The sequence below is a fragment of the Ochotona curzoniae genome, unplaced genomic scaffold (assembly GCF_017591425.1).
Source record: "Ochotona curzoniae isolate NIBS_2020 unplaced genomic scaffold, NIBS_Ocur_1.0 contig_64, whole genome shotgun sequence".
Classification (NCBI taxonomy): Eukaryota; Metazoa; Chordata; class Mammalia; order Lagomorpha; family Ochotonidae; genus Ochotona; species Ochotona curzoniae.
This window is the reverse complement of record NW_024466502.1, coordinates 381,752-409,197: the sequence shown is the minus strand read 5'-3', so window position 1 is coordinate 409,197 and position 27,446 is coordinate 381,752. Positions and strand designations below refer to the sequence as shown.

The 27,446-nt window shown below is 56.1% G+C and overlaps 2 protein-coding genes across 3 annotated transcripts; both read left to right on the top strand.

The window, feature by feature from the left end:
• Positions 1-631: 631 nt before the first annotated feature.
• Positions 632-6,213, top strand: F7 (coagulation factor VII). 2 transcript variants are annotated; one of them, XM_040991000.1, is made up of 8 exons: positions 632-701; positions 1,936-2,096; positions 2,827-2,851; positions 2,928-3,041; positions 4,130-4,270; positions 4,662-4,771; positions 5,175-5,301; positions 5,621-6,213. In XM_040991000.1, exons 1-8 carry the CDS (start codon positions 632-634, stop codon positions 6,211-6,213), a joined length of 1,341 nt encoding a protein of 446 aa, XP_040846934.1. The 2 variants fall into 2 exon arrangements, with proteins under 2 accessions (XP_040846934.1, XP_040846935.1); XM_040991001.1 differs by lacking the exons at positions 1,936-2,096; positions 2,827-2,851.
• Positions 6,214-7,552: 1,339 nt separating this feature from the next.
• Positions 7,553-19,021, top strand: F10 (coagulation factor X). Its single transcript, XM_040990999.1, has 8 exons — positions 7,553-7,622; positions 9,504-9,664; positions 14,917-14,941; positions 15,864-15,977; positions 16,262-16,393; positions 16,503-16,741; positions 17,803-17,910; positions 18,962-19,021. Exons 1-8 carry the CDS (start codon positions 7,553-7,555, stop codon positions 19,019-19,021), a joined length of 909 nt encoding a protein of 302 aa, XP_040846933.1.
• The last annotated feature ends 8,425 nt before the right edge of the window (positions 19,022-27,446 follow it).

Below are 27,446 nucleotides of genomic sequence, written 5' to 3'. Positions count from 1 at the left end.
AGCAAGCAAGCGCTTTGCTGCCAGCCAAGTTCTTAAGTGGACACTAGATGTCCCTTTAATACTCTGGGCCCACATATGTCCCTAACTGAACTCTTTGCTCACCTTGAGACTTACGTCGACTCAGAGTGTTGACATAAGTGATGACATTTTGACACTGGGACTGTCCTAGAATTGATCTCTCAAGCAGAGACAGTCACAGCAACAGTGGCCAGGCCTGGGAGGCAGGGAGCTTGAGGGGCCAAGCGGAACTCAGCTGGCTTGTCAGCTTTTGGGGGCTGTTCCCCTCTGCTGGTGGGGTGGTGGGAGAGAAAGGTAGAGAGTGGAGCAGGATGAGTTCTGTGTGTGTGTGTGTAGACACAGGAGCAGCCCGCATGTGTGAGTGGACACACATGCGCACATGCAGCCCTGGCTGAGGGCTGAGGAGCCACCACATCCCCAGGCCATGTCCTGGCCATCTGAGTCTTTTCCCAGGGCTGGGGCTACCCTGCGGCAGCCGGGACACCCAGCCCCTTCCCCTCCCCTCCCCCACTGGCCTTCCCTGCCCCTCCCCTCGGCTTCCATGGCCCGGAGCCTGGGAACTTTGGCCACTGTCCCCTGCAAAGTCCACAAGCAGGCGACAGGCAGCTCCGACATGGCTGCTCAGGCCCGTGGGCTTGGCCTCCTCTTCCTCCTGCTGGCGCTGCAGGTATCCCTGGCTGCAGGTAGGTGGGCCGACACCCCTTGCCTCCTTTTCCCAGGGTGCTGGCTGGGGCCCCAGCTGTGCTAAAGAGCTGGGGAGAGGGAGCTGTGGCCCAGAAAACAAGCCCAGGGACCCTGGAGTACCCTGAGCACGAGGGGCCACTCTGCTGCTCCTGGGCTCTGCACCAGCCATGGGGGTGGGGGGTGGGAGTCACTGGACTCACCATGGCTTCCCACCCTGGAATCAGGAAGCCCCTTAAGGCTATCTGGCCCTGGTGGGCAGCCTGTCACGTGTCCCTGGGTCTGATGAGACTGTCTCAGGTGTTCATACGCATGGGGATCTCCCGGGGTGCACACACGTTGGGGATGACGTTCAGAGGCCTCCCTGGCCCTGCAGGAGCCACCCCCTCCCCCACACCCAGGGACCTGACTCCATTTGTGCCTCTCCTGCCCTACCTCCCCGCAGGGCCCTGGGCCTCTCAGAGCGGTCCTCCAGGCTCCCTCTGCGCTGCAGCTCACAGCCTGCCTGCTGTGGCCCCCACTGCTGCCTGATCAGGACTCCAAGCCTCTGCCCATACACCTCCCCTGTGACCTCCTGGTTTTAAAGGAGCAGGGTCCCCTCAGCCAGGGCTCCCAGCCTCCCTTTCTATCACCTGCCGGGTACTGCTGGGGTCACACGAGGCCAGGAGGGTGCCCAAAACAGGCTCAGAGGGGCTGGGCTGGGTCTCACACAGGTCAAAGGAGGAGCCGGGAGGAGGGCTGCTGCGGCTGGCCAGGGGTCAGGTCGGCCTGAGGGAGGAGGCAGGGTCTGTGCTGTCCACTAGGAGGGGGGACACAGGTGCGGGCTTGGGATGTCGCATCAGTGCTCCGAGAGTCTCGTCACATATACAGCTTCTCTGCCAATGAAGGGAGGATCAGGCACACCGCAGTTTTTAATCTTACTTACCTGCTGTCACATCTTGTCCTATGGAGAGCCACCACTGGACACGGTCAGTGTGCCTCCAGACTTCTCCTCTGGGGAGCTCTCTAGGTTCAGTCAGGGTCTTGCTCCCCGGTCCCTTAGTGTGTCCATAGCAGCGTAGTCCTCAAACATGGACAGGCCCGAGGGGGTGAGGCTTTCATTCCAGGGGCGTGCTGCCATCGCTTGTAGGGGGAACACTCAGCAAGCCAGGTCCTGTGAACACGCAGGGACGGGGCCCCAAGACCCACTACTGGGCGGGGGATGTGAGCACCTGCCTCGTCCCCGTCTCCACCCAGTCTTTGTGGCCCGGGAGGAGGCCCACGGCATCCTGCGCAGGCAGCGGCGGGCCAACACCTTCTTGGAAGAGCTGCGGTCCGGCTCGCTGGAGAGGGAGTGCAAGGAGGAACTGTGCTCCTTTGAGGAGGCTCGCGAAATCTTCCAGAGTCCCGAGAGGACGGTGAGTGTCCCCAGCCCACGGGGGCAGGAGGGGTGGGCTGCGCCCAGGACCCTGTGCCCACCTCACCTGGGAGCAGCTTTGTTCTCCAAGGCCCTTGTGGATGATTCTGCCATGAGTGTGGGTGAGACTGTGAGGCCACAGAGACAGGGACTGGGGGTCTGGAAGTTTCCAGAGTTTTGTCACAGCCACCGGCTCCTGAGAGACTGGGCCCCAGGAGGACTCACAGGACAAACCCACTCACAGCAAACCTCACACAGGACCAGACACACTCACACCTCATACATCTCACACTCAGGCATCACACTCCTCACACCCAAACAGACCTCACTCTCACACACCTCATGCACATATACCTCACACTCTCACACACCTCACACTCCTTGCACTCACACACCTCATTCTGACACAAATATCTCACTTACACACATCACACTCAGACCTCACATTCACTCACACACATCACTCTCACACATACCTTATACTCACATACCTCAAATATCTCACACTCACACCTCACTCACACACACCTCACACAGGACCATGCACACTCAGACTCCGGGGCCAGGGAAGCTCAGAGCGTGTGCTTGTCCCCGCACAGCTTGTGAGCGATGGAGAAATCCCTGTCCTCTGGTGGCCACGCTTGTCCCAGGGAGGGTGGCTGGCCCGGGGAGAGGGACACCCTCACGTCGAGGGGACCTGGCCACCCACCCTGCACATCCTCTCTCCTCAGAAGCAGTTCTGGATCTCCTACAGTGGTGAGTAGGGGGCAGCCGCCATGCCCTGGCCCCCTCCATCGCCAGCTCCACACACCGACACCGACTCACTTGGCAGATGGGGACCAGTGTGCCTCAAACCCGTGCCAGAATGGAGGCTCCTGCGAGGACCAGCTGCAGTCCTACATCTGCTTTTGCCTGCCTGACTTTGAGGGCCGCAACTGTGACAAGAGTGAGCCAGCGGGGGCGGCCAGGGAGAGGGCTGTGGGGGCCAGGCTGGGTAGGGATTGTAGGGGAGACTGGACGGCCTCCCAACCCTGGGACCCAGACTCTCAGTCACGATGGCTCTGGGGGCTCCCAGTCTGGGGACGGTCCACCCTTGCATGGACAGGACGCTGGCCAGGGTCACTATGTCACCACTGGCTCTGGAGCCACCAGCTAGAGCTGCTGAGTTGACCTCAGTTTCTCTGGCTACTCTCATAGAGGCCTACGATTTGGCTTTCATTTCCCCAAAATTAAATTATTACAAAGCTTAAAGGCCCTCTGGCCACACTCAGATTCATTTAAGCTGCAAGGCTCAAAGCCTCGTTAGCTCCCAGTGATACAGCTGACAACCATGTGCCTGACGGTGACAACTACGATGACACAGCTGGCAGTGACAAACCGACAGACATACCACTGACGCAGACAAGGTCATGGCATGTGCCTCCTGTGGCCTTGCCAGTAGGTCTGAAGCTCTGAGCAGCAGAGGAGGGGTAGCCAGGCCATGCTGAGTACCCCTGACCCAGAACTCCCCAGCCCTGGCACCCAGAGTGTCTGCGAGGGCTCAGTGTTGCAAGTGCCATCAGCCCCCCTCATGACCGACCTCCTCTGGGCTTCCAGAGGCCAGCTCAAGGCTCCATGGCAGACCGGGCGCCCAGTCGAAGGCAGGCTCAGCAAGCAGGGTGTTCTCAAGCCCTGAATCTGAGCCCTGAGGTGACCTGTCTGCCACACCCATCCTCTGGGCAGCACCCAGAACCCAGTGAAGGCACAGCTCGGGAAGGCGGCCTTCATGGCCCAGCCAGCCACCCAGGCCCTGTCCCCACGTCAGCTCCCAGCGGTGCCCACACAAGCCATCCCAGCCCCGGTCCCAGCCGAGGCTGGCACTGGCCCTGTGCATGGAGCAGCTGTCTTGCGGTTTGGGTGGACGCTTGGCCCTCCAGTTGCGTGGACAGGCAGGGGCCCCCCGCCCCAGGCCTCTGGTCCTGTCCTCAGAGCAGCCGGTACCAGGCTCACCCTCTGCCCAGTGGTGCCCTCAACCTGTCGCCTTCGCATCCCCAGACAAGAACGACCAGCTGATCTGCGCCTATGAGAACGGGGGCTGTGCCCAGTATTGCAACGACCACATTGGGGACAAGCGCTCCTGCCGCTGCCATGAGGGCTACATGCTGCAGCCTGATGGGGTGTCCTGCTCACCCGCAGGTAACTCCACCCCAGCTGAGGGCAGCTGTCGGGGACAGGGAGGAGGGATGGCTGCCGTGAGCCCAGCCCTGACAGCACAGCACCCTGCAGTGCTCCCTCACCATCTCCCAGGGCACAGGTACCCAGGGGGCTGGATGGGCCTCAGCCGCCCTCCCTTCTCCGACCTGCATCTTCCCTAAACCAGCCTCTAACACACGGGACTGCCATCTCACAGCCTGGGGCCCCCAAAGGCAGCCTTTTCTGCTTCCAGGAGGTGACTGCGGCCTGTGAACCCTAGCACGTCAGGGCCCATCCCAACAGGTGGACCCCTGTACCCCTGCAGCCCCACCTTGACCCCCAAGCCCCGTCAGAAAGCTGTCCCCCTTCCTCTCCCCACCTTCCCTCCATGCAGTTGAGTATCCGTGTGGAAGAATACCTGTTCTGGAAAAGATGGAAGCCAGCCACGCCCAGGGCCGGATTGTGGGCGGCAAAGTGTGTCCCAAAGGGGAGTGCCCATGGCAGGTAAGGAGGCCCCCTCAGCCCCAGGCTCTGCCCAGGGGGAGACCCCAGAAAGAGCATGGGATAACATGAGCACAGGCTGGCACTCCTAAGCCTGAGTCGGCCATTCATCCCTGCCTCTAGGGGGGAAGATGGAGCTCGCCCACCACCAGGAGTCCCCATGTCACTTCCCATGGCCCCATATGGCCCTGAGCCTTGACCTTCACAGAGTCGGAGACTCAGCTCTTCCTGGGCACACACAGCCCAGGCTCTGACACCCACACAGCCAACGGCAGGCCGGTGCCGGGCAGAGGATCCCGCAGGAACCTGGGCTCAGTGGCCTGGCCAAGGAGGGGTCCACAGAGACCACAGGGAAGCCATGGCTATGGCGTGACTGGTACCCCACGTGCCCCCCCCCCCCGTGCAGGCGGCGCTGATGGTGAACAATGGCACACTGCTGTGTGGGGGCTCTCTGGTGAACCCCCACTGGGTAGTGTCTGCAGCCCACTGCTTCGACAAGCTCCGCAGCCTGAGGAACTTGACCATTGTGCTGGGTAGGGTCGGGCACCAGGGGCCAGGGAGGGTAACGGGCACGCCCAGGCACCAGGCACCCTTCCAGCCTCTCTCCAGCTCCTGAGACCTCCCCTCCCCCCGGAGCTGCTGCCTGCCCTGTCAGGGTCAGGTGCAGCCCCTGGGACCCCACATGACCCCCTCCATGTGGCAGGGCCTGGGTCTGGGACTTTTCTAGACGAGATGAAGACTCTCGGGGAGGACAGAGGACAAAGCCTGGGTAGGGGGCACCCTCGGGCAGCCCCTTCCTGCCCTGTCCCCGGAGGCCTCTGACCCCCTGGCCTCCTGGCTGCCTCTCCCCAGGTGAGCATGACCTCAGCAAGAACCAGCGGGATGAGCAGGTGCGACGTGTGGCCCAGATCATCGTCCCTGACAAGTATATCCCGGGCAGGACTGACCATGACATCGCCCTGCTGCGCCTGCGCCGGCCCGTGGTCCTCACAGATCACGTGGTGCCCCTCTGCCTGCCAGAGCGTGACCTGTCAGAGCGCACGTTGGCTGGCGTCCGCTTCTCACGGGTCAGCGGCTGGGGCCAGCTGCTGGACCGCGGCGCCTCGGCCCGGGAGCTCATGGCCATCCACGTGCCACGGCTGATGACCCAAGACTGCCTGGAGCAGTCGGACCGCAAGCCGGGCAGCCCGGAGGTCACGGAGAACATGTTCTGCGCCGGCTACTTGGATGGCAGCCAAGACGCATGCAAGGGGGACAGCGGGGGCCCTCATGCCACCCCCTACCATGGCACATGGTACCTCACGGGCGTGGTCAGCTGGGGCGAGGGCTGCGCGGCCGTGGGCCATTTTGGCGTGTACACACGGGTCTCACGCTACACTGAGTGGCTGAGCCAGCTCATGCGCTCCAAGCCAGGCCCCGGTTTCGTGCGCGCCCCACTCCCCTAGTGCGGCAGACCCCTGGTTCTTCTGCAGAGTGGGGAGATGCAGAGAGAAGCTTGCGGTGAAGGAAGACAGACTGCAGACAGAGGCGTAAGGAGAGGGGCCCCACATCTCCTACAGTGCCACACGTCTCTTGAAGGCTGCTGTTTCACGTGTTTCCCACTTCCGTGAGGATTCCATCTTCATTTTAAATAAACCAGAAGCATCAGCCGGAGGCCCCTGTACTTCTCTCACACAGAAGTGCTGTGTGTGCTGCACACAGTGTGCACCTTCTACATACACATGTCCACCAAGGCTGCATGGCTTGTGCCTCTGCATGGCTGGGGCCACCATGCGAGGCTGTCTACAGTTCGCCCAGAGCCTGGCAGCCCCCAGCACACTCCCCAGCACTGGGGCTGGGTGCTCACAGTTGACCCTTGTCAGCTGGCAGGCAGCTGAGGCCCAGGGGTGTCTGCTGCAGTGCAGGGAGGGGCCCTGCCAGGGTTCCCCTAAAGTCCTTAGCCCTAGGATGGAGCTGCGGAGCCTTGGCAGGGAAGGATGGCGAATGGGAAATGGGAAACAGAAATAGGACAGAGGCATGCACGATGTCCAGGTCCCCAACTCTGAAGGTCAAGGTTTGGGGCAAGGGAATGAGCTGTTGTAATGGACTGGTCTGAGGGCAAAGACCCATGCATTCCCAAGCCCACCTACAGCTAGGCCCAGGCCCCTGGCCACTCCATGGCCAGGCCTAGCCCCTACAACCACTCATGGCCAGGCCCAGGTCCCACAGCACTCTCCATGGCTGACTCCAGCCCCATGGCTACCCGTAGCTAGACCTAGGCCCCACGGCCAGGCCCAGACCCCACAGTCACTCCACAGCCTGACCCAGGCCCCACGGTCACACCACGGCCAGGCCCAGGCCCCACAGCACTCTTCATGGCTGACTCCAGCCCCATGGCTACCCCCTACTGGAACTAGGCCCCATGGCCAGGCCTAGACTCATGTCCCACCACAATGGCCACCCTCTCTGGAGTCCCCATTCTTTTGTTCTGGAAAAATTATGAGAAAATGGTGCTATCATTGTAGTTGTAGCACCAAGCGGCTATTAGGGAGATCCAAGAACTCCAAGGTGAACATGGAGTGACATCAGAATGACTGTCCCAGGGCCAACCCAGAGAAACACGGTCACTGAGGAAGAAGGTGCTGGGAGGCAGGGCCAGATGGAGACACGCCCCCACAAAACCCTGTACGCCCAACTCGAATCAGGAGGCTGGGATGAAGTGACCGCCCAGCCTCCCAGGAGCCCAACACAGTGACCCTTGCCCCAGCCGGCACAGCAGGACTGGAGCTGGTGCTTGGCCACACCATGGCCAGACCTCTGAGTCTCATGCTGTTCGGTGCCACCCTGACTGGCCTCCTGCTGCCCGGGAGCAGCGGTGAGTGCCCTAGGGGAGGGGGCACAGGTGGGCAGTCAGGCAATAGCCACAAGGTGCCCGGCCCCAGCCCTGGCTGGCATCACCCACTCCACCTGGGCTTCCCAGCCAAGGAGAGCGGAGTTCCCGGTGAAGGACAAAGATAAGGAGACCGGCGGGGGCCCGGGGTGGGGCATAGACTGGGATGTGACGGGGCAGAGTGAGAGAGAAGTCCCCTTGGACTCCCAGGGAGAATTGGGAGGTCACAGCAGGGATGGCTGGGGACACCATCCTTGGGCTGACTCAGCCGAAAGACGGCACTGTGACGGCACTGCTGGGAAAGTGGGAGGAGAGGGAGGGTCCCCCTCAGGATTCAGGCTGTGGGGCCAGGACCCCTGGCTCTGTTCCTGAGAGGGAGGCAGGAGCCCTATCGAGGAGTGTGGGAAACAGGGGCAGGGAGGCAATAACCGAAGGAAGCAGCGTGGAGAGGTGGGGGAACGCACAGCGGGAGGTGGCAGGGGTGAGGGGAGACCCAAATCAGGCTGGCCTAACGGGTGCCTCTTCACAGTGGCTCTTCCTGTGGCAGGTCCGGCCCTGTCAGGTCCCTTGGTGCTGTCCCATCTACCCTTGACCTTTTCTTGGGTAACCCCCTGTTCCCTGCACAGCTGGGGTCCCTGCTCTGGGCCCATCTGCCCACCCCATTCTTGGGTCCTCCCAGGGGCCCTGGGCCTCCCCTTGTGTGCACAGCACTGATCCTCAATAGCCAGGGGTGTCCCTGCAGCTAGGCCCGCTGCCCATGCTCCCATTTTGTGTGGTGGCATGAGGCCCCAGCAGGCCTGCCTGCCATCCCAGCCCTTCTGGTCTCAACCTCGCCACAGGCAGCACTCCCCCCTCCAACTGCCATACAGCAACAAAAAAATGCAAACCCCAGTCACAGCTCAGACAACACAGGTAAAAAATCCAGGGGTAGAAGCAAGGGCAGCCTGCCTGGCTTCTGCCCTGGCTCCCTCCTGCCAGTGTTCCTCTGCACCCTGTGCCTCTGGGAGCACTGCCAGGGCTCGCCCACATGCTTGCACGGCATCGATCCGCATGCTTGTCCCCTCCACATGACGCTGTCACAGTGAGCAGGACTCACCCCATCTGGTGTTGGTGGCAGTCACCAGCCTTTAGACTAACCCTGGGAGCACTCCCAAAGCTATGAACTGTGTAGGTAGGTCCTTCCACTTCTTCACAAGTTGTCAACCCCTTGATTGAAAACGCCCAAGCATGGTGGCCAGCTGCTGGGGTCACTGGCAACGCCACGGTGCTCTCCAGGAGCACACGTGGGAAACATCTCCTGCAGCAAACACCTGAGGGCCACGAGATTCCCGGGGCCAGTTTCAGGAATCTGCAGATAGTGGGGCCAGCCTCAGGGCTGTGGCCTCCTGTCAAATGGTCAACTCAGACAGTATGCCCAGGACGGGAGCCACCGCTGCACTGGCTTCCCACTTCTGGGTGCCAGCTGTGGTGCCCGTCCCCCGCCCCTGGTGCCAGCCGTGGTGCCCGTCCCCTGCCAAGGAGCCCAGGAGCTGATCCCTCCCGCCCACATGGACCACTCAGACTTGAGTTGCGCTGGCTGGCCTAGCCAGCCCCAGGCATTTCCATTTCAGCCAAGCTCTGCCTCTCTGCCTTTCAAAACGAGCCTGCAATTATTTGGTAGAGAATGCTCCCCCCTACACACATACACCCCTCTCCTCTGAGTGTGCGAACTTGGGGCTGGGAGGAGACTGGTGGATCGTTGGATGGTTGGCCACAGGGACCAGGACAAACGGCTCCATTGTGCTGATGGATGGGGCGGGCGGCAGAGAGGGGACGGGGTGAGGGGTCCAGCGCCTGAAGTCTCACTTGGCGTCCCCCACCTCCCAGTGTTCACCAACCGGGAACGCGCCAACACTGTCTTGACGAGGACTCGCAGGGCCAACTCGTTCTTAGAAGAGATGAAGAAGGGCAACCTGGAGCGGGAGTGCCTGGAGGAGACCTGCTCCTTTGAAGAAGCCCGGGAAGTCTTTGAGGACAATGAGAAAACGGTGAGGGCTGCGGTGGGCCCGCGGGAGGCGTGCACCCAGCACAGCTGCCAGCGGTGCCAGCGGGCAGGAGATGGCAGGGCACCCATTCTGGTCTCCACCAACATGTTTTGTGTTTCCTGGGTGGGACAGGCAGTACCCCAATCAGTTGAGGCAATGGGAAGTTTTGTAAGTGTGGCTGAATCAATTTAAAATGCAAAACAATGTTGATCCAAGGGGGGAAATTGGTTTTCATGGGCCAGCTGCCCGGGGGTTGGGGTGGGGGGTCATCCACCAGATATGGCCCTACCTATGCACATCTGCAGGCCGAGTCCGCACGCCTGGGTCAGCCTGCAGAGACAGCGCCCGGGGCGGACTCGGCGGGGAGGCACGTGGGCTCTGAGGGCACTCGGGTCAGGCCCGTCTAGAAAAGTCAGACCTCGGACAGACACGACTGGGCCAGTGTCAGCGTCGAACCTGATAAAGGGAGCAGCCCTGGCCCTCCTCCCAGGTGCGTCACAGACGCGCAAGGCCGACCGAGCGCGGGAGCACGGCCACCGCTCCGCGCCTGCGCAGCAGGAGGAGAAGGAGGCGCACGCCTGAGAGGACCCGGGCCGCGCCTGCGCAGCAGCAGGAGCCGACCTGGCGCCTGAGAGGACCCGGGTCGCGCCTGCGCAATAATAGGAGCACCGGCCCGCGCCTGCGCAGCAGGAGGAGAAACACACCTGACGCCTGAGAGGACCCGAGCCCGCGCCTGCGCAGCAGGAGGAGAAACACACCTGACGCCTTAGAGGACCGAGCCGCGCCTGCGCAGCAGGAGGAGGAGGAGGAGTACGTCTGAGAGGACCCGGGCCGCGCCTGCGCAGCAGCAGGAGTCGCTCCCCAGCAGACGGGGGAAGGCTTGTCCGCTTGCAGCAGGAGAGGCGGAATGTTTGCCTAGCCTGGGAGTGAGCAAGAACGTGTGTTCTCAGCTTAGGCCTCAGGGTAAGGTGGCTGGGTTCAGGGGTTTGAGGTGAAGGTGAGCCAAACGGACAGGAATCAGGTGAAGACAAGAAAAACAGCAGAGAGACCCCTGAAAACAGCCATCAAGCACTGAGGCGGGCTGAAACGGGGACGGCGAGAGCTGCTCTCCCACGGAAGGTCACTGGCAGGGCCTGCCCACACAGCCTCCAGGAGCGAGGGGACCTGCAGCCCAGACCGCGTGACGGGCTCGCCCTGTCGGGGAAGGTCGCGCTGCAGGTTGTGACCTACTCAAGCGCAAGGAGTTGTTCAGAGCTTCCGGGAAATGGGATTGGAATTTGGGAGAAAACTGACGAAGTGAGCCAAAGGAGTGGAGCCTCGCTCTGTCATGCGGCTGGGCCCGGGTTTTTGTTGCAGGATCATAGCAGTTCTGTTCTTGAACCTGTCTGAGGAAGAATTCGGGGCCAGTTCGAATCAAGCAGTAAGTTCTGTCAGGGAAGGCTGGAGCTGCAAGCTGCCCAAACAGCAGTTGCCTCTGTCAGTGGAGAAATTGCCTTTGTCTGACTATGAGATATTCCTCCCTCGAGGTGGGACTTCTGTAGCAAGACTGGGGGACCCTGTTTTGGAACAGACCAGATCTCTCATGAAAGTTTTGGGATTTCTATATTACAGAAGAATTTTTTGAAGGAGTTGGGGCAGAAGGGGGAGTTGTCTGCCATATAATCTGAACACATCTGTTATGCCGACTTGGAAGTAGCAAAAATACTGCAAAGAATTCTATAAACATGTTTGCCTGAAAGTGGGACTACTTGGATGGAATGAGTCCATTTCAAACACCACAAGCTGCCAGCATACCAGATAGAAGCGATATCTCCGAATTCAATATTACTTTAAAACCTAAAAAAAAATTTCCAGATACAGGTGGTCGCACTGAAGAATCGTGTCAGACGTTTCAAGAAGAACTCACACCTGTTCTATGTATTCTTCTGGAATACAAGAGGGACCATTCCTCATTTTTTAAACCAGCATTAGCTTGATACCCAAATCAGACAAAGACTGAAGAAAACACTTATATTTCTTGTTAATATAGACTTTAAAATTCTCCAATTATTAAGTTGAATATGATAGCATATAAAAGAAGTTCACATCAACCAAGTGTTTGAAAATCAATAATGTAGCTGCCATATTAATAGTTTACAGAAGGAAATATAAATGGTGCAGGAAAGAATTTGAAAGAATTCCACTTTCATTCATGATTTTGAAAGGAAGAGGCAGGATGGAGGATGGCTCAGTAGTTAAGAGCTTGGTGAGGGCATCCAGGTCCCAAATGGGAGTGCCTGAGTTTGAGCCTCAGCTCTGACACTGGATTCCTGCATCCTGGTATTGTAGAGCATGGCAGGGAGGGGCAGTGGTGACGGCCCAAGTAATCAGGCTCCTATTGTGCACGAGGGCCGAGGCCCGGCTGGACTGAGTCCCCCAGCCCCATCTTGAGCCTGTTGGGTGTATGGGGGCTGGCCCAGCAGGTGTAGTGTGTTGCTCCTGTTGGCTGTGTGGGCATGGGGGCTGATCCAAGAGGTGGAGTGTTTTGGCCTCTCTCACCTGTGTCTATCTGCTTCTCAAACATGTGGATTTTAGAAGCTATCAGCCAGATATGAGCAGACAGAAACTCCCACAGCACGATGAAGGGCGTCTGCCAAGACCCTCAGCAGTCTGGGCATCTGTAATGCAGAGCCTGGGACGATGCCAGGCTGCCCACTGCAGAGCTCCTGAGTTAGCACTATCATGGCAGTCACAGGAGGGCCTGGACCCATCCAGGAAAATCAGGTTACCCTGTTGCAGCTGACATGAAATCCCAAGGAATCCGATTACAGAATTCAACCCATGAGCCATTATTGAAATGAAACTAAAGTACAGTGAGAGTTACTCCATGTCTCTGAGAATGGAGGAAATATTCATAGAAATTGGTGCTATTTAGGAAATAGAGTAGTCAGACCTTTCTGGACACTAGTGGTGTGCCAAGGGAACCACCATTTGACTAACATATCCTGTTCCTGTATATTCTCCCAGAGAAGTGAAAATTTTTCATGTAGAAACTGTACATACAAGTTTGAGCAACTATTCACAATTGCCAAAAACTGAAAATAGCATCAATATCTTCTTAGGTGGGGGGTGCAAACATGCAAAGAAATATTCAGCCATCAGTACAGTCCTTCAGAGGGGTTCCCAAACCTGCATGCTGCAGGAAAGAAGCAGGTTTCTTAAGGCTGTAGAGTGCATGGTTAACTCATCCAAAGGTCTCAGGACATCTCTGCTAGCAGAATGGAGAACACTGGGCACAGCAGTGCAGGGGTGCAGCTCAGTGGGGCCGTTCCAGAGGGTGGAACTGTGCTAGCCCTTGGCTGGTTCGAGGGGCTTCACAGAGCTCTAAACCCCAAGGCTGACCTCACTAAAGCCTTCAGAGACATTGTGCCTGTTTCTGGAGCTGTTGTAATGCCAGAGTCCAGCTCCAGCCGAGTTCAGGATTCGCAGAGGGTGTGTGGATTAGGTGTGGAAAAGAAATGGACCTCTACAATTACAGGATCATAATGGACCATGCAAGAAAGCTGTCTGCTTTATTTATAAAGAAGCCATTACAAAGGCTAGCACAGACTTCACACCTGGTCAAGCGGGCATTTCTAAAGATAGTTCTGCCAATTGTTTCCCCTTGAGGCAGGAAATCAGCCGTTCTAATCCCGTGGTCAGGAAGTTCTCAGTAGATGGCACGTATCAATCAGTAACACATTCCTGCTGCAATCCTCATTCTACAGCTTAGTCTTGAATCAGTTAAGGGAGGAAATGCATCACAGAAGGAGGGACCTAAAGATCAAGGAAAGAGGGAAAGATTAGATTCCCACTGCACATGGGGACTTGACACCATTGATTAGCATAGTCAGTGAGGGCAGCCAAGACAGCATGAAGAGTAAAAGGTCCTTTTGCTAAGACGTTAGCAGCAGCATCAACTTCCAAGCTCACATTGATAGGAAAGACCAATCTCCACCGTGGCAGGCGATGCCTAAATAGATTACAGAATTCTCAGCGGGAGTTGCCTGTTGTCCACGCAAAGGGAGGTGGAAATGCCTTCAGGTGGATGCAGAGTCATCTGCCTGGCCTTGCCATGCAGCAGGAAATTCATTGCAGCCTTACCTGCAATGGAACGGTTCTCTTCACACCTTCGTGTCCTCCACACCCACTGCACGGGCCCCTAGCACCATAACAAACAGCCACAAGAAGGTGACTCAGGCACAGGGATTCGTTGTCATTTAGCTTTCAGATGCTACAAACCCCAAATCCAGGCAGCAGCAGGACTCTCCTTGCACATGCCAGGGGCCGAGCACATGTCCTTCGGCCTGCCCACCTCTTCACCTGGCCTCTCCATGGGGCTGGCATTTCCTGTTTCTTACAAGGATATCCACATTGACCTAGGGCCGCAGTAATGCAGCCTGCCCTCCTCTGGCTCAGGCACTCTGAGGTTCTGGTCAGCTTGGAAAGGGAACACAACCAAGTACAGACAGGACACTTGTCACAAAGCTTCAGCGTTTGGCCAGTGTTAGGACCGGCTCTTGGCTAGCTGTGTCAAGCTGGTTATCACTTACCTTGTTGTTTTAGGTCATGACTGACAATCCAAGAGCGTTCCCTGAACGCCTGGCGTGGGTGTATTAACTAGAAGCCATTCTTTGACCTGCTGGGGATTACCAAGCAGTACAGACTCTTTCTGGTAGTCTGTTCCTTGGTGGCTAAGAAAGCTTACTGAAGGTTAATGAAGTGTTGTGAGATATTTACCCTTGGAGACCATCTACATAGTTGCCTGTTACACTGAATCATTCTAGAACAAGTCAGGTTTTTTGTTAAAGGTTTGTTTATTTATTTGTATTGGAAAGGCAGATTTACAGAGAAAGAGAGACAGAGAAAGATCTTTCATCTGCTGGCTCATTCACCAAATGGCTACAACGGCCAGAACTGAGCTGATCCGAAGCCAGGAGCCAGCAACCTCTTCCAGGTCTCCCACATGAGTGTAGGGTGTAGGGACCTAAGGCTTTGGGCTGTCTTTCACTGCTTTCCCAGACCACAAGCAGCGAGCTGGAAGGGAAGTGGAGCAGCTGGGACGTGAACAAGTGCCCATATGGAATGTTAGCACTTGGAGGCAGAGGGTGAACCATTGAGCCGTCACAGGGGCGCCTGGAACAAGTCAGTTCTGAATGTGACCCCATGCAGGCTGAGTTATTGGGCAAAGGCTGCCATCCGTGTGAAATGTATTTTAAATCTATTTTTCCTTTTAGAACGAGTTCTGGAATGAATACAAAGGTGAGTTATTTTCTATTTGAATCTTATGTGGATGGGGTTCATTGAGATATTTAAATTAGGAGAGTTTGCACTTGAATTTTGAAAATATTTCCTGATTTTTTTTCTGTTCCTGTTTGAATCTTTCCTATTTACATCTTTTCAATTCAGCGTGATGTTGTACTAATACATGCTGCTTCTCTCTTGGCCATTTACTTCAGTGTAGGTTTATATCAATGTATTCTTTCTGTTTCACTTCAAGATTTGTTTATTTTTATTTGAAAGGCAGAGTTACAGGGAGAGGAGAGACAAAGATCTTCCACCTACTGCTTTATTGCCCTAGTGGCCGCCATGGCCAGAGCTGAGCTGTTCAGAAACCAAAGCTTCTTCCAGGTCTCCTGTGTGGTTGCAGGGAGCACCCTCCACTGCTTCTCCAGGCACATTAGCAGGGAGCTAGATCAGAAGTGGGGCAGCCAGGACGTGGACAAATGGGCTGCTGCCACCAAGGTGGGTGCTTGCCCACAAAAGCACTGCATTCCTACCTGAGCCCAGGTGCGCCAGGTAGGAAGGCTGGCTCCCTCGATGGGTCAGTGCCGTGAATGTGTGAGCAGGCCACTGGCAGCAAGAGCTAAAGTGGTGCAAGTGACCACTGCGCTCACACACACCCCATGCACATGATCCCACGTTGGTCGTTGGGCTCCATACCTGTAAGTCACATGGCAACAACAGCTGCAGTGTCTCGCTCTGCCAGGGCCCAGTCCGGGGCTCTCCACCCTGCTGTCAGCTCCCTGTGGACATCAGAAAGCCAGCCAGGCACCCCACAAACCGGCAGCTGTAGAGGGGTCCAGACAGGAGGAAGCAGGTTCCAGTACTGTGGAGGATGCCTGTAAGGGTTTATCCATGTCTGTGGTGACGGAAGCTTCCAGGAGGCTTCATGTCTTCACAGATGGCAACCAGTGTCAGAGCAGCCCCTGCCAGAATAACGGCACGTGTAAGGACGGCCTGGGGACCTACACCTGCACCTGTGTGGATGGATACGAAGGCAAAGACTGTGAACTGTGTAAGTGCCCCTGCTCCCAAGGGGAGGGCATGAGGAGTCAGCCGCAGCCTAACTGCTGACACAGTGGCACAGTGGGAGACAAACATCACCCTTTCAATGTGCCCACCCTGTGAGGCGACACCTGCTCTTTCTGCCTCTCTGGGGCCCCAGAGGAGCCCAGCATGGCTCTCACCTCCTGTGTGGACTGGCCTGCCCATCCTGGCCACCAGCATGTCTGTGGTCTGTCCAGGGGAGGCCTGTGCGTGGCTGGCTCCTGCTGGTCTGATACTGTGCCTGTCTCCCAGTCATGCGGAGACTCTGCAGCCTGGACAATGGCGACTGCGAGCAGTTCTGCCAAGAGGATCAGAACTCAGTGCTGTGCTCCTGTGCCAAGGGGTACATGCTGGGCGATGACGGCAAGTCTTGCATCTCCACAGGTGGGAGCCCGGGGCCCCACACTGGCCTGGGGGTTGACCTGGCAGGTGGACAGAGGCAGCCTGAGCTGCTCCCTCACTGAGTCCTGCCTGGCTGCCCTTTCTCTCCCAGAGCCCTTCCCCTGTGGGAAGGAAACCCTGGGTCGTAGCAGAAGATCACTGGCCCCCAATAGCAGCCAGGTCCCCCTGGAAGGCTCTGGCGCACAGCAAGACGACCTGTATGACGAACTCGCCACCAAGAGCCCCTTCGACCTGCTGGACTTGACAGAGTCACACCCTGAAGGCGACAGTAACAGCATCGTGCGGATCGTGGGTGGCCGGGACTGCAAAGAGGGCGAGTGCCCCTGGCAGGTAGCAGGGGGTGGGCACCAGTCCCTGGTTAGCATAGCCCAGCGGGGGCTGCCCTGCTCTGGCAGGGGCAGAAGGGAGAAAGCACAGCTTCCACAGCTTCCACTCTTGATCCTGGGATGGGGGACAGGCCAGTCGCCAAGGCCACCTCTGCTCCTCAGGGAAGGACAGAGACCCTCATTCTTTTTTTTAAAAAAGATTTATTCATTTTTATTACAAAGTCAGATATACAGAGAGGAGGAGAGACAGAGAGGAATATCTTCCATCCAATAATTCACTCCCCAAGTGAGCTGCAATGGCCGGTACTGCGCCGATCCCAAGCCAGGATCCAGGAACCTCTTCCAGGTCTCCCACACAGGTGCAGGGTCCCAAAGCTTTGGGCCATCCTCGACTGCTTTCCCAGGCCACAAGCACGGAGCTGGATGGGAAGCGGAGCCACCGGGATTAGAACTGGTGCCCATATGGGATCCCGGGACGTTCAAGGCGAGGACTTTAGCCGCTAGGCCACGCCGCCGGGCCCGAGACCCTCATTCTTGAGGCAAACCTGGCTTGGTTGTGTTGCTAGCTGCACACCCAGGCAGCCAGCGACATGCCTCTGTTAGCTTTCAAAGGCAAAACAGAGACTCAGATATGACTAAGGGCCACTGATTCAGAAAATACAACCAGGAACTTGGCAGCTAAATTTGAATCTCGCTTGCACAACAGCTGGTGTCTACAGTGAACAGATTCTGTGAGTACCTGGGACTGCCAAACCCTGAAGCACTGGCCACTGCCCTCATCCAAGTCCAGCCAGGTGCCCTGTTGGTCTACGCAGCCATCCTCACAAGAGGCTGGCCGCATCTGCCTGCTGCATGGAATGCCATGCCCCGAGCAGCTCTAAGCACAGGGTTGTCACCCAGGGGCTGTGGGCTGCCAGGGCCAGGCCCAGGGGCCACCTCGGAGGACACTGACCCCTCCCACAGACCACCCTCTTTGTGTCACCCCCTGGGTGACACGGGCCCTCAGGCTGGGCGCTCCTGGGTTCTATTCAGTCGCACACTGCGCCCTGTTCTCCCCCGCCCTAGGCCCTCCTGGTGAACGAGGAGAATGAGGGCTTCTGTGGGGGCACCATCCTGAGCGAGTACCATGTCCTCACAGCGGCCCACTGCCTGCACCAGGCCAAGAGATTCAAGGTGAGAGTAGGTAAGTGATGCCGCGACCAACGCCCCGTCCTGTCTAGGAGGCTGCCTCACCTGTGGGACCACCTCCCCTGAATCCATGCCTTCTCTCCCGGCCCCAGGGCTGTCTAGTGGGAGCCAAACACACACTGTCTGAGTCACTGTGGTCACATCAGATGGAAGGAATTAGAAAGTAGCGACTTAGCATGGAGTTTTCTTGACACTACATTGAAGTAGCTACACCCAGGATACCCTTTAAAAAACAGATTTATGTCTGTAAAAGGCAAAGTTACAGAGAGATCCTCCATCCGCTGGCCCACTCCTCCCCAGCCAGGGTGGGGCCGAGGCTCCGTCCAGCTCTGCTATGTTGGTACAGGGGCCCAAGTGCCCAGACCATCCTCCACTGCCCTCCGCGGTGTACCAACAGGGGCTGGGCCTGGAAGTGGTGACGTGAGCAGTTTCACCCACAGTGCCACGGCAGCCCCAGAAATCGCTTTCAACGTGTGAATGATTTAGGAGATGGCAATGAAGTGCCCTGCCTCCTCCTGGTCCCTTAATTTTGCAATGTTACATCCAGCAGACGTCTCTGTCACGCTCCATGGACTACGACACCAGGGTTGATGGGGGCGCTGGGGGCCCTGGGGACTGGATTGCACAGACAGCTGGCCTCCACGGCCCTACACTGCCCCATGCTGTGTGGACATGCAGAGGTCATCAGATGCCACTGCCGGGCTTTATAAGAAACATCTTTAGGCAGCTGACAGGGTTCGGGACTGTTGTGCAGCAAGTTAAGGCACTGCCTGCGGTGCTGGCATCCCACATGGATGCTGATTCGCGTCCCAGCTGCTCCACTTCTGCTCCAGCTCCCTGCTGATGGCTTGGGAAGGCAGTGGAGGATGGACAAGTGCTTGGACATCTGCACCCGCATAAAGTCCCGGATGAAGCTTCTAGCCCAGCCCTGGTCGCTGTAGCCCTTGGAGTGGCCAGCAATGGAAGCTCCCTGTGTGGCTCTGTCCAGTGCCAAGCTAACAGTAACCCTGCTCTCATTCCACTTGCCCTGCCGCAGGGGACCGGGACACGGAGCAGGAGGAGGGCAACGAGATGGCCCATGAGGTGGACGTGGTGATGGTTCACAACAAATTCGTGAAGGAAACGTACGACTATGACATCGCGATGCTGAGGCTCAAGACGCCCATCACCTTCCGCAGGAACGTGGCCCCCGCCTGCCTGCCCGAGAAGGACTGGGCCGAGTCCACGCTGATGGCGCAGAAGTCAGGCCTCGTGAGCGGCTTTGGGCGCACACACGAGAAGGGCCGCCCGTCCACCACGCTCAAGGTGTTGCAGGTGCCCTATGTGGACCGCAACACCTGCAAGCTGGCCAGCAGCTTCAGCATCACACCCAACATGTTCTGTGCTGGCTATGACAACCAGCCAGAGGATGCCTGCCAGGGTGACAGTGGCGGCCCCCACGTCACCAGGTTCCGGGACACCTACTTTGTGACGGGCATTGTCAGCTGGGGTGAGGGCTGTGCCCGCAAGGGCAAGTATGGGGTCTACACCAAGGTCAGCAACTTCCTCAGATGGATCGAGAATTCCATGCGGGGCAGGGGTTCAGCTGTGGCTGAGCCAGCCAAGAGCCCCAGGCCTGCACAGCCCACCATTAAAGCGAGCTCCCCGTGAGCCCCGGGGCACTAGTGTCTGACTGTTTACCAGGTGGGGGCTGCCGGTTCCTGCTGTCCGCTGACCAGCTGCTGATTTCCACAAGACCCATTCCCAGGGCAGGGTGGAGCCTAAACTGCCTGCCTGGGCTACTTCCCAGCCCAGTGTCCTGGAGGCCTCTCCAGCAGGCGCCACCTCTCGAGTGGCCCTCCCCTGCTCATCCCTGGAATTTAGATGCCATCATGCTGTGTCCTCTGGTCAGAGGACCTGGAGAGCTGCTCTTTGGGCGTTCTCTGAACACATGTATTTATTTGAGAGGCAGAGTGAGAGTGTGTCCACAGGTCTCCTCCCCAAGGGCCTACCATGGCAGAGACTGGGCTGTAATCAAAGCCAGCAGCTGGAAACTCCATGCAGGGACTCCCACGCGGGGGCAGAGACCCAGTACCTGAGCCATCAGCTGCTACTCCCAGGGCGCGTCAGCTGGAAGCTGAGCTCGAAGTAGGCCTGGGAATAGCCAGCAGCCAGATGCCTGCTGTGTAACAGGCACGGATGTGGGGAGCCCCACCCCGAATCAGGCTCAGGTGGGGGACCCCCTCCCAGCTGCTTTGGGGACTGCTTGGGACCTTGAGGCACAGCCTGGGACTGACACTTGACGTGGGGTAGGGCTGCTGGGGTGACCCCAGGGCTGCCGGGTCCTCTGTGGGAGTCACCAAGGCATGGCCTGGCTCAGCTAATGTTGCTGCTCAAGCAGAGGGGACCAGGGCCCTTGTTTGTCTTGATACAGCCTATCTGACCGAATGCCAGAGGTCACAGGGCAGGCAAGGCCTTTTCTGCAAACACAGCTGCCGGGTCAGGAAAAACCAATAAGCATCCAGCTTCCCTGAATATGTCCTTGCCGGCCAGCAGGCAGCCTGTGTGGGGTGCAGCCGCTCCGCCAGGCTGGCCCCGAGGATCCTCCAGAGCCTGTGTGGGCTCCAGGTCCAGTCCTGAGCGTGAACAGGCACAGACCCAGGTCCTTTGCCAGGGTCAGAGCTGTGTGAGATTCACCATGACACCAGGCCTTTGTTGATTACAGGTCCCCGTGGGTAGTGCGGAGGAATCACATGTCACAACTCCTGCCACCCTGCTGGGGCCGGGGACCCCACACCTACTCAGGGTTCTGCAGTGTGGCCTGGGGCCGAGGACCCACACCTACTCAGGGTTCTGCAGTGTGGCCTGCCGGTGCTTTCATGAGGCCAGCGCATCTGCGCTGGGCGTTTGCACATGGGCACCTGATCCAGGGGCTCCCTTGGGTGTCCTCTACAACTAGCTCCAGTGCTCACAGCCTGGAGATGTGTGGCCTGTTCCAACCTTTTTTAAAGACTAATTTTATTTGAAAGGCGGCATTGAAGAGAGGAGGAGAGTTGGAGAGAGGTCTCAGGTGGTCTCTGTGTGGACTCAGTATTTCTTTTTAAGTCATGGCTCTTTTTAAATTTTTAAAATTTTATTTTTGATGATGTTTACATAGTTGAGAGAGATGCATGCCCATGTAGATAACCAATCAGGGGGAGGAGAGTTGAAGAATGGGGGAAGTGGATGAGACAAATGCCTCCAATCTCCCTTTTACTTCCTGTATCTGAGGGAAGTGGAGAGAGAAGGGGAGAGGGGGCTCCTTGATCCAGCCACATTAGTATACAATGTCATCCCAGGGTCCCTGATGTGCAGCACGTCCTACTTAAGTGTTTGTTTGTTTAAACATTTATTTATTTTTATTGGAAAGTCAGATATACAGAGAGAAGGAGAGACACAGAAAAGGTCTTCCACCTGCTGTTTCACTTCCTAAGTTGCCACAATGGTTGGAACTGAGCCAATCCAAAGCCAGAAGCTTCTTCTGGGTCTCCCATGTGGGTGCAGGGTCCCAAGGCTTTGGGCCATCCTTGACTGCTTTCCCAGGACACAAGCAGAGAGCTGGGTGGGAAGTGGGGGCTACCTGGATATGAACTGGTACCAATATGGGATCCTGGCACATGCAAGGCAAGGATTTTAGCCACTAGACTACCATGCTGGGCCCTTAAGTGGCTTTAATAGTTCTGAGATGCTGTTGATTTCATTGCTCCGAGGCTGGGGAAATCTTTCCAAGGTCCATTGGCTGACCTAGTCCACTTCAAGGTCTCCATTTGTCTAGATTCTTATCCAGAGGAGCTGTCCAGTTTGTTCTGCCCTCCATGGCACTAGACTGTGCAGACTCCAATGAACAAGCACCTGGGCCTTCCACTGCACAGGTCCCGGGACTGTGGAGACCCAGTGCGGACACGCACTCCACTGTGATGCTCACTGTGGCCAGAGTTCTGAGTCCAGTGATTTAGTTGGGAGGGTCTCCAGAGAAAGCTTGTCAGAGGTGACATCAGACCTGACTCCTGTGTGTGCCAGCCAGCGTGCGGTCTGTCTCACTCTACCATTCACGTCAGCCTACACACATACACACACGGTGCTGCGTCACCTGGTCAGGTCTGTCCCCAGCCCACTATGCCGGAGACCAGCTCCAGCTGAGTTTTGAGCTTGAGAAGGATGTGTGGAGTCAGCAAGGATGACATGGGCCGCTGTGACTTTGTGCTCATAATGGACAACTCACAAAAGCTGTCTTCTTTATTTTTTTTAAAAGATTTATTTTTATTATTTTTTTATTGGAAAGGCAGATATACAGAGAGGAGAGATAGAGAGGAAGATCTTCCGTCCGATGATTCACTCCCCAAGTGAGTGCAACGGCCAGTACTATGCCGGTCCGAAGCCAGGAGCCTCTTTCGGGTCTCCCACGCGGGTGCAGGGTCCCAAAGCTTTGGGCTGTCCTCGACTGCTTTCCCAGGCCACAGGCAGGAAGCTGGAAGGGAAGCGGGGCTGCCGGGATTAGAACTGGTGCCCATATGGGATCCCGGGCGTGCAAGGCGAGGACCTTAACCACTGTGCCACCGCGCCGGGCCCTGTCTTCTTTATTTATACAGAAATTATCACAAGACTTTGTGCAAGCTTTTAATTGTTTCTTTTATAACTTCATGATTGAAAAGGTGATTACAAAGGTAGTTCCAAAAAGTATTAAGATCAGCTCACTTTAAAGCAAGCCATTACTCAAGCAGACCTGCAGTCACTGGCTTCGCCCAGGAACTCTGTGGTTGGCACACATGTGCTTACATAGTGACAGGTGATTCACTTATTATCCAAAATTAATTTTTACTAAACCTAAACTAATATTAACGAATCAAAAATGCAAACTTAAACTAATAAAAATAAACACAAATAAACTACAATCACCTTTACCTAGTACTGGTTTGATTATTAATAGCATTTTTGTTCTTCTGTTAAAAGGCAGTGGGAAGGATCAAGGCAGCTTGGCCCTCTAAGAAAGGAAGGCTTTCACAAGAAACTTTTTCTTCTTTTAGACAACTCTCTTTCCTAAAATGTAAGTGCCAATACAAGCCAGAGGTGGATCCCCATCCTCCTCTAGGGGCCCGCCAGATTCTTTTTTCCTTTTAGAAAGCAGCCCAAATACTTTCATTCTTTTTTTTTAAGATTTATTTTTATTGGAAAGTCAGATATACAGAGAGGAGGAGAGACAGGAAGGTCTTCTATCTGTTGTCATGCCCCAAGCGGCCACAACGGCTAGAGCTGAGCCAATCCGAAACCAGGAGCCTTTTCAGGTCTCCAACACAGGGCAGGGTCCCAAAGGTTTGGGTTGTCCTCCACTGCTTTCCCAGGCCACAAGCAGGGAGCTGGATGGGAAGTGGAGCTGCTGGGATTAGAACCGGTGTCCATATGGGATCCTGGTATGTGCAAGACGAGGATTTTAGCCGCTAGGCTACTGCCAGGCCCTCTCCCACTTCTGATCAAGGATCTCCTATGATCATAAAATCTTACCCATATAATCCAGTATCATCTCCCTGATCAGCTAATTTCCAATCTTAATTCTACCATATGGGATCCTGGCTCATTCAAGGCGAGAATTCAGCCGCTAGGTTACCACACTGGGTTTTGAGTATTATATCAATTACACAAACCATTCCACATATGCAGATAGACAACAGTGTCCCTGAGAGGATTCTGAGAAATTCCAAATGGAAGGTTGAGGGTCCATACAATGAGGCAAGGTGGCAATGAAGTGACCGGAGACATTGGCTGGGCCTTGCCATTCAGCTGGAAACTGCTTGCAGCCTTGCCAAGGGAGCAGGGTGTCGAGGGCAGCAGCCCGTTCCTCAGAGCAGTGATGCTGGCACAGAGCTGGCCCCATCACTCCGTGGGACAGTGGGAATGCGTGCTGTGCTTAGTGTCCTGGTCTGCTGCAGCTCTGTCCCTCTGGGGGCCCTAGCCCACCTCCACCCGGTGCGTCCTCTATTGGACACCAGCCCCTCCAAACCAGGCCTCCTTTGCCACACGAGGAGGTAATGAGGCAGGGCCACCTGGGAAGCTGAGAGCAGACCCAGCAGACGTGTGTCCTGCCGCTTGGTTGTGGGCTCAATGCCTCCACACTGCTGCATCCATCATGCTAGCGCAGCCCCAGAGGCTGGTTGCTGTGAGCTGGAGCCCTGCAAAGGCCAAGAGATGAGGCAGACAAGACAGTGTCCGGTGGGCACTGGGCTTCCCTTGGTACCACAGCACCAGTGGGGTCTGCAAGCAGAAGTGATGCAAACATGTAACTGTGCAGTTAATTTCTTAATGCTTAAAGAAGGTGGCAAAATGTGTCTCCCTATGATCCTGTGAGAAGTCGTCACCTCAGACACGGCAGGATGACCAGCACGGCCCCTATGGTCCTGTGAGAAGTCACCTCAGATATAGCGCCATTCATGGTCCATCCATGTTCCTCAGACTCAGTCCCAGAGCCACAGCAAACTCTATGCCTGCTGACAATTAGAACATTGAAATCCAATTACTTTGCTTTTACAAAGAAGCCTTGGTGCTGGAGTTCTGGTATAGCAGGTAAAGCTGTCGCCTGCTCGTGCATCCCATGTGGGGGCTGCATCTTGTCCCGGCTGTCCCACTTCCCAGCCAGCTGAAGGTCTGGGAAAGCAGCAGAGTGCTATGGCACTGTTTCTCACAGGAGACACAGAAGGGTCCTGGCTCCTCTCTGGCCACTGTGGCCATCTGAGAAGGGAACCATCAGATGGAAAATCTACTGTTATTCTCTCTGTAATTCTTTCAGATAAATTAACAAATAGACCTTAAAAAAAAAGAGGCCTTAAGTTGCCACACATTTTGGTTTATATTTATTTATTTTTTAAAAATGATTTTATTTGATAATTTTTACATAGTTGATTAGAGCACAAAGGCCAAGGGCTACAGGAAAGTGCATAAGACCAGTTTCCATATTACTATTATTATTTCTCTGTATCTGGGCCAAGGGGGGAGGTAAAGAAAGAAGCCCCACCCAGTCTCCCACCCATCCCATGTCCCCGACATGGGGCATGCTCCAAGGGTCCTGCTCAAGTGGTTTTGATAGTTCAACAGTTCTGAATTGCTTCCAGTCTCGCCATTCTACGCACGATAAAATTTCTGCAGAATCCACTGGCTGACATAGTTCACTTTAGAGTTTCTGTTCACCCAGATTTTTACTACCAACACATGGCTGGTGTAGTCGATTGATTTGATCTGTCCTCAGTCCTCTGTTATGGTGCCAAGTGTCCTCTGCAGGCTCCAATGGACTGCCATATCCTCCATGTGCGCCTGGATATGCTGTCCACTGCTCCATCTGACCCTCTGAGGAGGCTCAGCTTTGATACTTGGACTCCACGGTCAGACCATGGAACCTGCAAATCTCTTCATGGGTGAGGTTCTGGGTCCAGCAATTCAGCTGGAGGGATCCTCAAAAAAACTTTGAGGTGATCCCAGACTGATTCTTGTGTGTGCTTGTCAGTACAGGGTCCGGCAGAGTCAGTTGCCCCAATCAGCTTATGTATATGCTGGTGGTTGCAATTGCTGGGTCAGTTCTGTTTCCAGACCTGTCTTCCACACGAACCAATGGATGTTGCAGTCCAGCCTGATTCTGCCCACCACGCACTTGGCCCCCACACTAACCAGTAGGAGCTGCAGCCTAGTCGGTGCAACCCGCAATAACATCCACCAGGCCTGCCCCCTGCCCTGTTTTCCGTGCTTGCCAGTATGTACAGCATAGTCCAGTCTGTCCCACATCCTATTCAGCTCTCATACATATCAATGGGCATTGAAGCCTAGTTCAACCCAACGGGACCCCCTATTGAGCCCATACCCATGCTGGCGGGTGCTAGCTCTACTACCCAGCCCACATACATGCTGTTGGATGCCTTTCTGTCTAGCCACCTCTGCCCCTGTTCTGGTTTTTGTGCCCTCCAGTGGGAGTGGTAACCCAAGAGGGAGGAGCCCACTATTTCCCTTCTAGGCCACTCCCACTCCCGGATTGTGCACTCTCCAGGTGGTTCTGCAGTTTAACCTGACAGAATTAGCCCCCCATGCTAGCATCTGCCAGCTGATGCTGCAGCAAAGCCCAACCAACCCTCACCCACTCTGATTTATGCTTGCACCAGCAGGAACAGTCAGCCCAGTGTGGCTTTTCCCCAATCTAGCTCACATGAGGCCCACAGGTGTTGTGGCTCTGCCTGGTCTGCCACCATCCCAACCCATACTCTCCAGTGGGAGTGGTGGTCCAGCAGGGGAGCCCTCCACATTTCCCCTACCAGTTTTGCCTCTCCTCCCCCTGGTTCTCATGTGTACTGGTTGGGTGCTGTGGCCCAGTCTGGCATGGCCTCCCTCGCTTTTTGCCAGTGGATGCTGTAGCCTGGTCCGGCCCAGCCCACCATCAATTCCAGCTGACATTGGTTTGGGTTACAGCCTAGCCCAGCTCAGCAGGTACCCAATTCCAGCTGTAATGTGTATTGGTATGTGTTGTGAACTAACCTGGCCCGACTCACACTCTGTTGTGGTGCTTGGATTTGCCAGTGGGTGATTTGAACTGGTTCAGCCTGGTCTGCCCCCAACCTATGCCAAATGAATGCCAGTGGGTACCTTTCCCTGGCTTGGTCTGGGCTGCTTCCAACTGTGGTTCTTGCACTCACCTGCAGGGACTGCATCCTGACATAGAAGTGTCCCAAGCTTCCCCATCAGAACCTCTCCCAATGCCAGACCTTGTGCATACCAGTGAGTCCATGGGCCAGCCCTACTCAGTCCACCTCCTGTCCTGGCAGGAATAGTGGCCTTAACCTGACCGGCCTTCAACCCATTCCGGTTCTTACTGTTGAATGTTTCAGCCCAGTCAAGGCCCGTCTATACCCAGACAGCTCACACATGGCTCAGTAGAGGCAGAGACCTACCCTAGTCCATCCTATATCTACCCTTGTCCTCTAGAGCACCAGATGGTGCTGGGGTCTATCCCGGCTTGGTGTACCCTGCCCTAGTCTACACTTGTGCCAAGGGACACCACAGTCATATCCAGACCAGAACACGGCCCCCACTTCATTCCCCACATTCACCAGTGGGAACCCCAACCCAGCCAGGGTGTGCTCTTAGCTCCCCAACCAGGCCTGTTCCAGCTATAGATCATGTGCATGCTAGTGGTTGCTCTGACCCAGCTTGGCATAGCCCCTCACCTGTCTTGGCCTTTGCCTTTGATGCTGTAGCCTGGCATCCCGGGCTCATTCAAACCAGCCAGTGCAAGAGTCTAGCTCGGCATGACCCATGCTCCAGCCTGATTTCTGTTCTTGCTGGTGAGCTAAAGTTTGCTCGGCCCTGCTGGTTCCACCCCCTTCCATAACCAACCCATACTTTAGCCAATCGTTGGAGCTACTTTTCCCAGTTTGCCTGACCCCCAGGTCTGGACTATGTGATCGTCAGTGAAAGCTATGACTCATTAGGGGAATTTCCCAAATTCCCCCATTCGACCCATTCTCAGACCCAGA

Excerpts from the sequence above, each read along its gene's own strand:
- F10 (XM_040990999.1), top strand. The coding sequence starts at position 7,553 with ATGGCCAGACCTCTGAGTCTCATGCTGTTCGGTGCCACCCTGACTGGC. Across the intron at positions 7,623-9,503 it reads CCTGCTGCCCGGGAGCAGCG|TGTTCACCAACCGGGAACGC; the intron begins GTGAGTGCCCTA and ends CCCACCTCCCAG. Across the intron at positions 15,978-16,261 it reads AGGCAAAGACTGTGAACTGT|TCATGCGGAGACTCTGCAGC; the intron begins GTAAGTGCCCCT and ends CCTGTCTCCCAG.
- F7 (XM_040991000.1), top strand. The coding sequence starts at position 632 with ATGGCTGCTCAGGCCCGTGGGCTTGGCCTCCTCTTCCTCCTGCTGGCG. Across the intron at positions 3,042-4,129 it reads GGGCCGCAACTGTGACAAGA|ACAAGAACGACCAGCTGATC; the intron begins GTGAGCCAGCGG and ends TCGCATCCCCAG. Across the intron at positions 5,302-5,620 it reads GAACTTGACCATTGTGCTGG|GTGAGCATGACCTCAGCAAG; the intron begins GTAGGGTCGGGC and ends GCCTCTCCCCAG.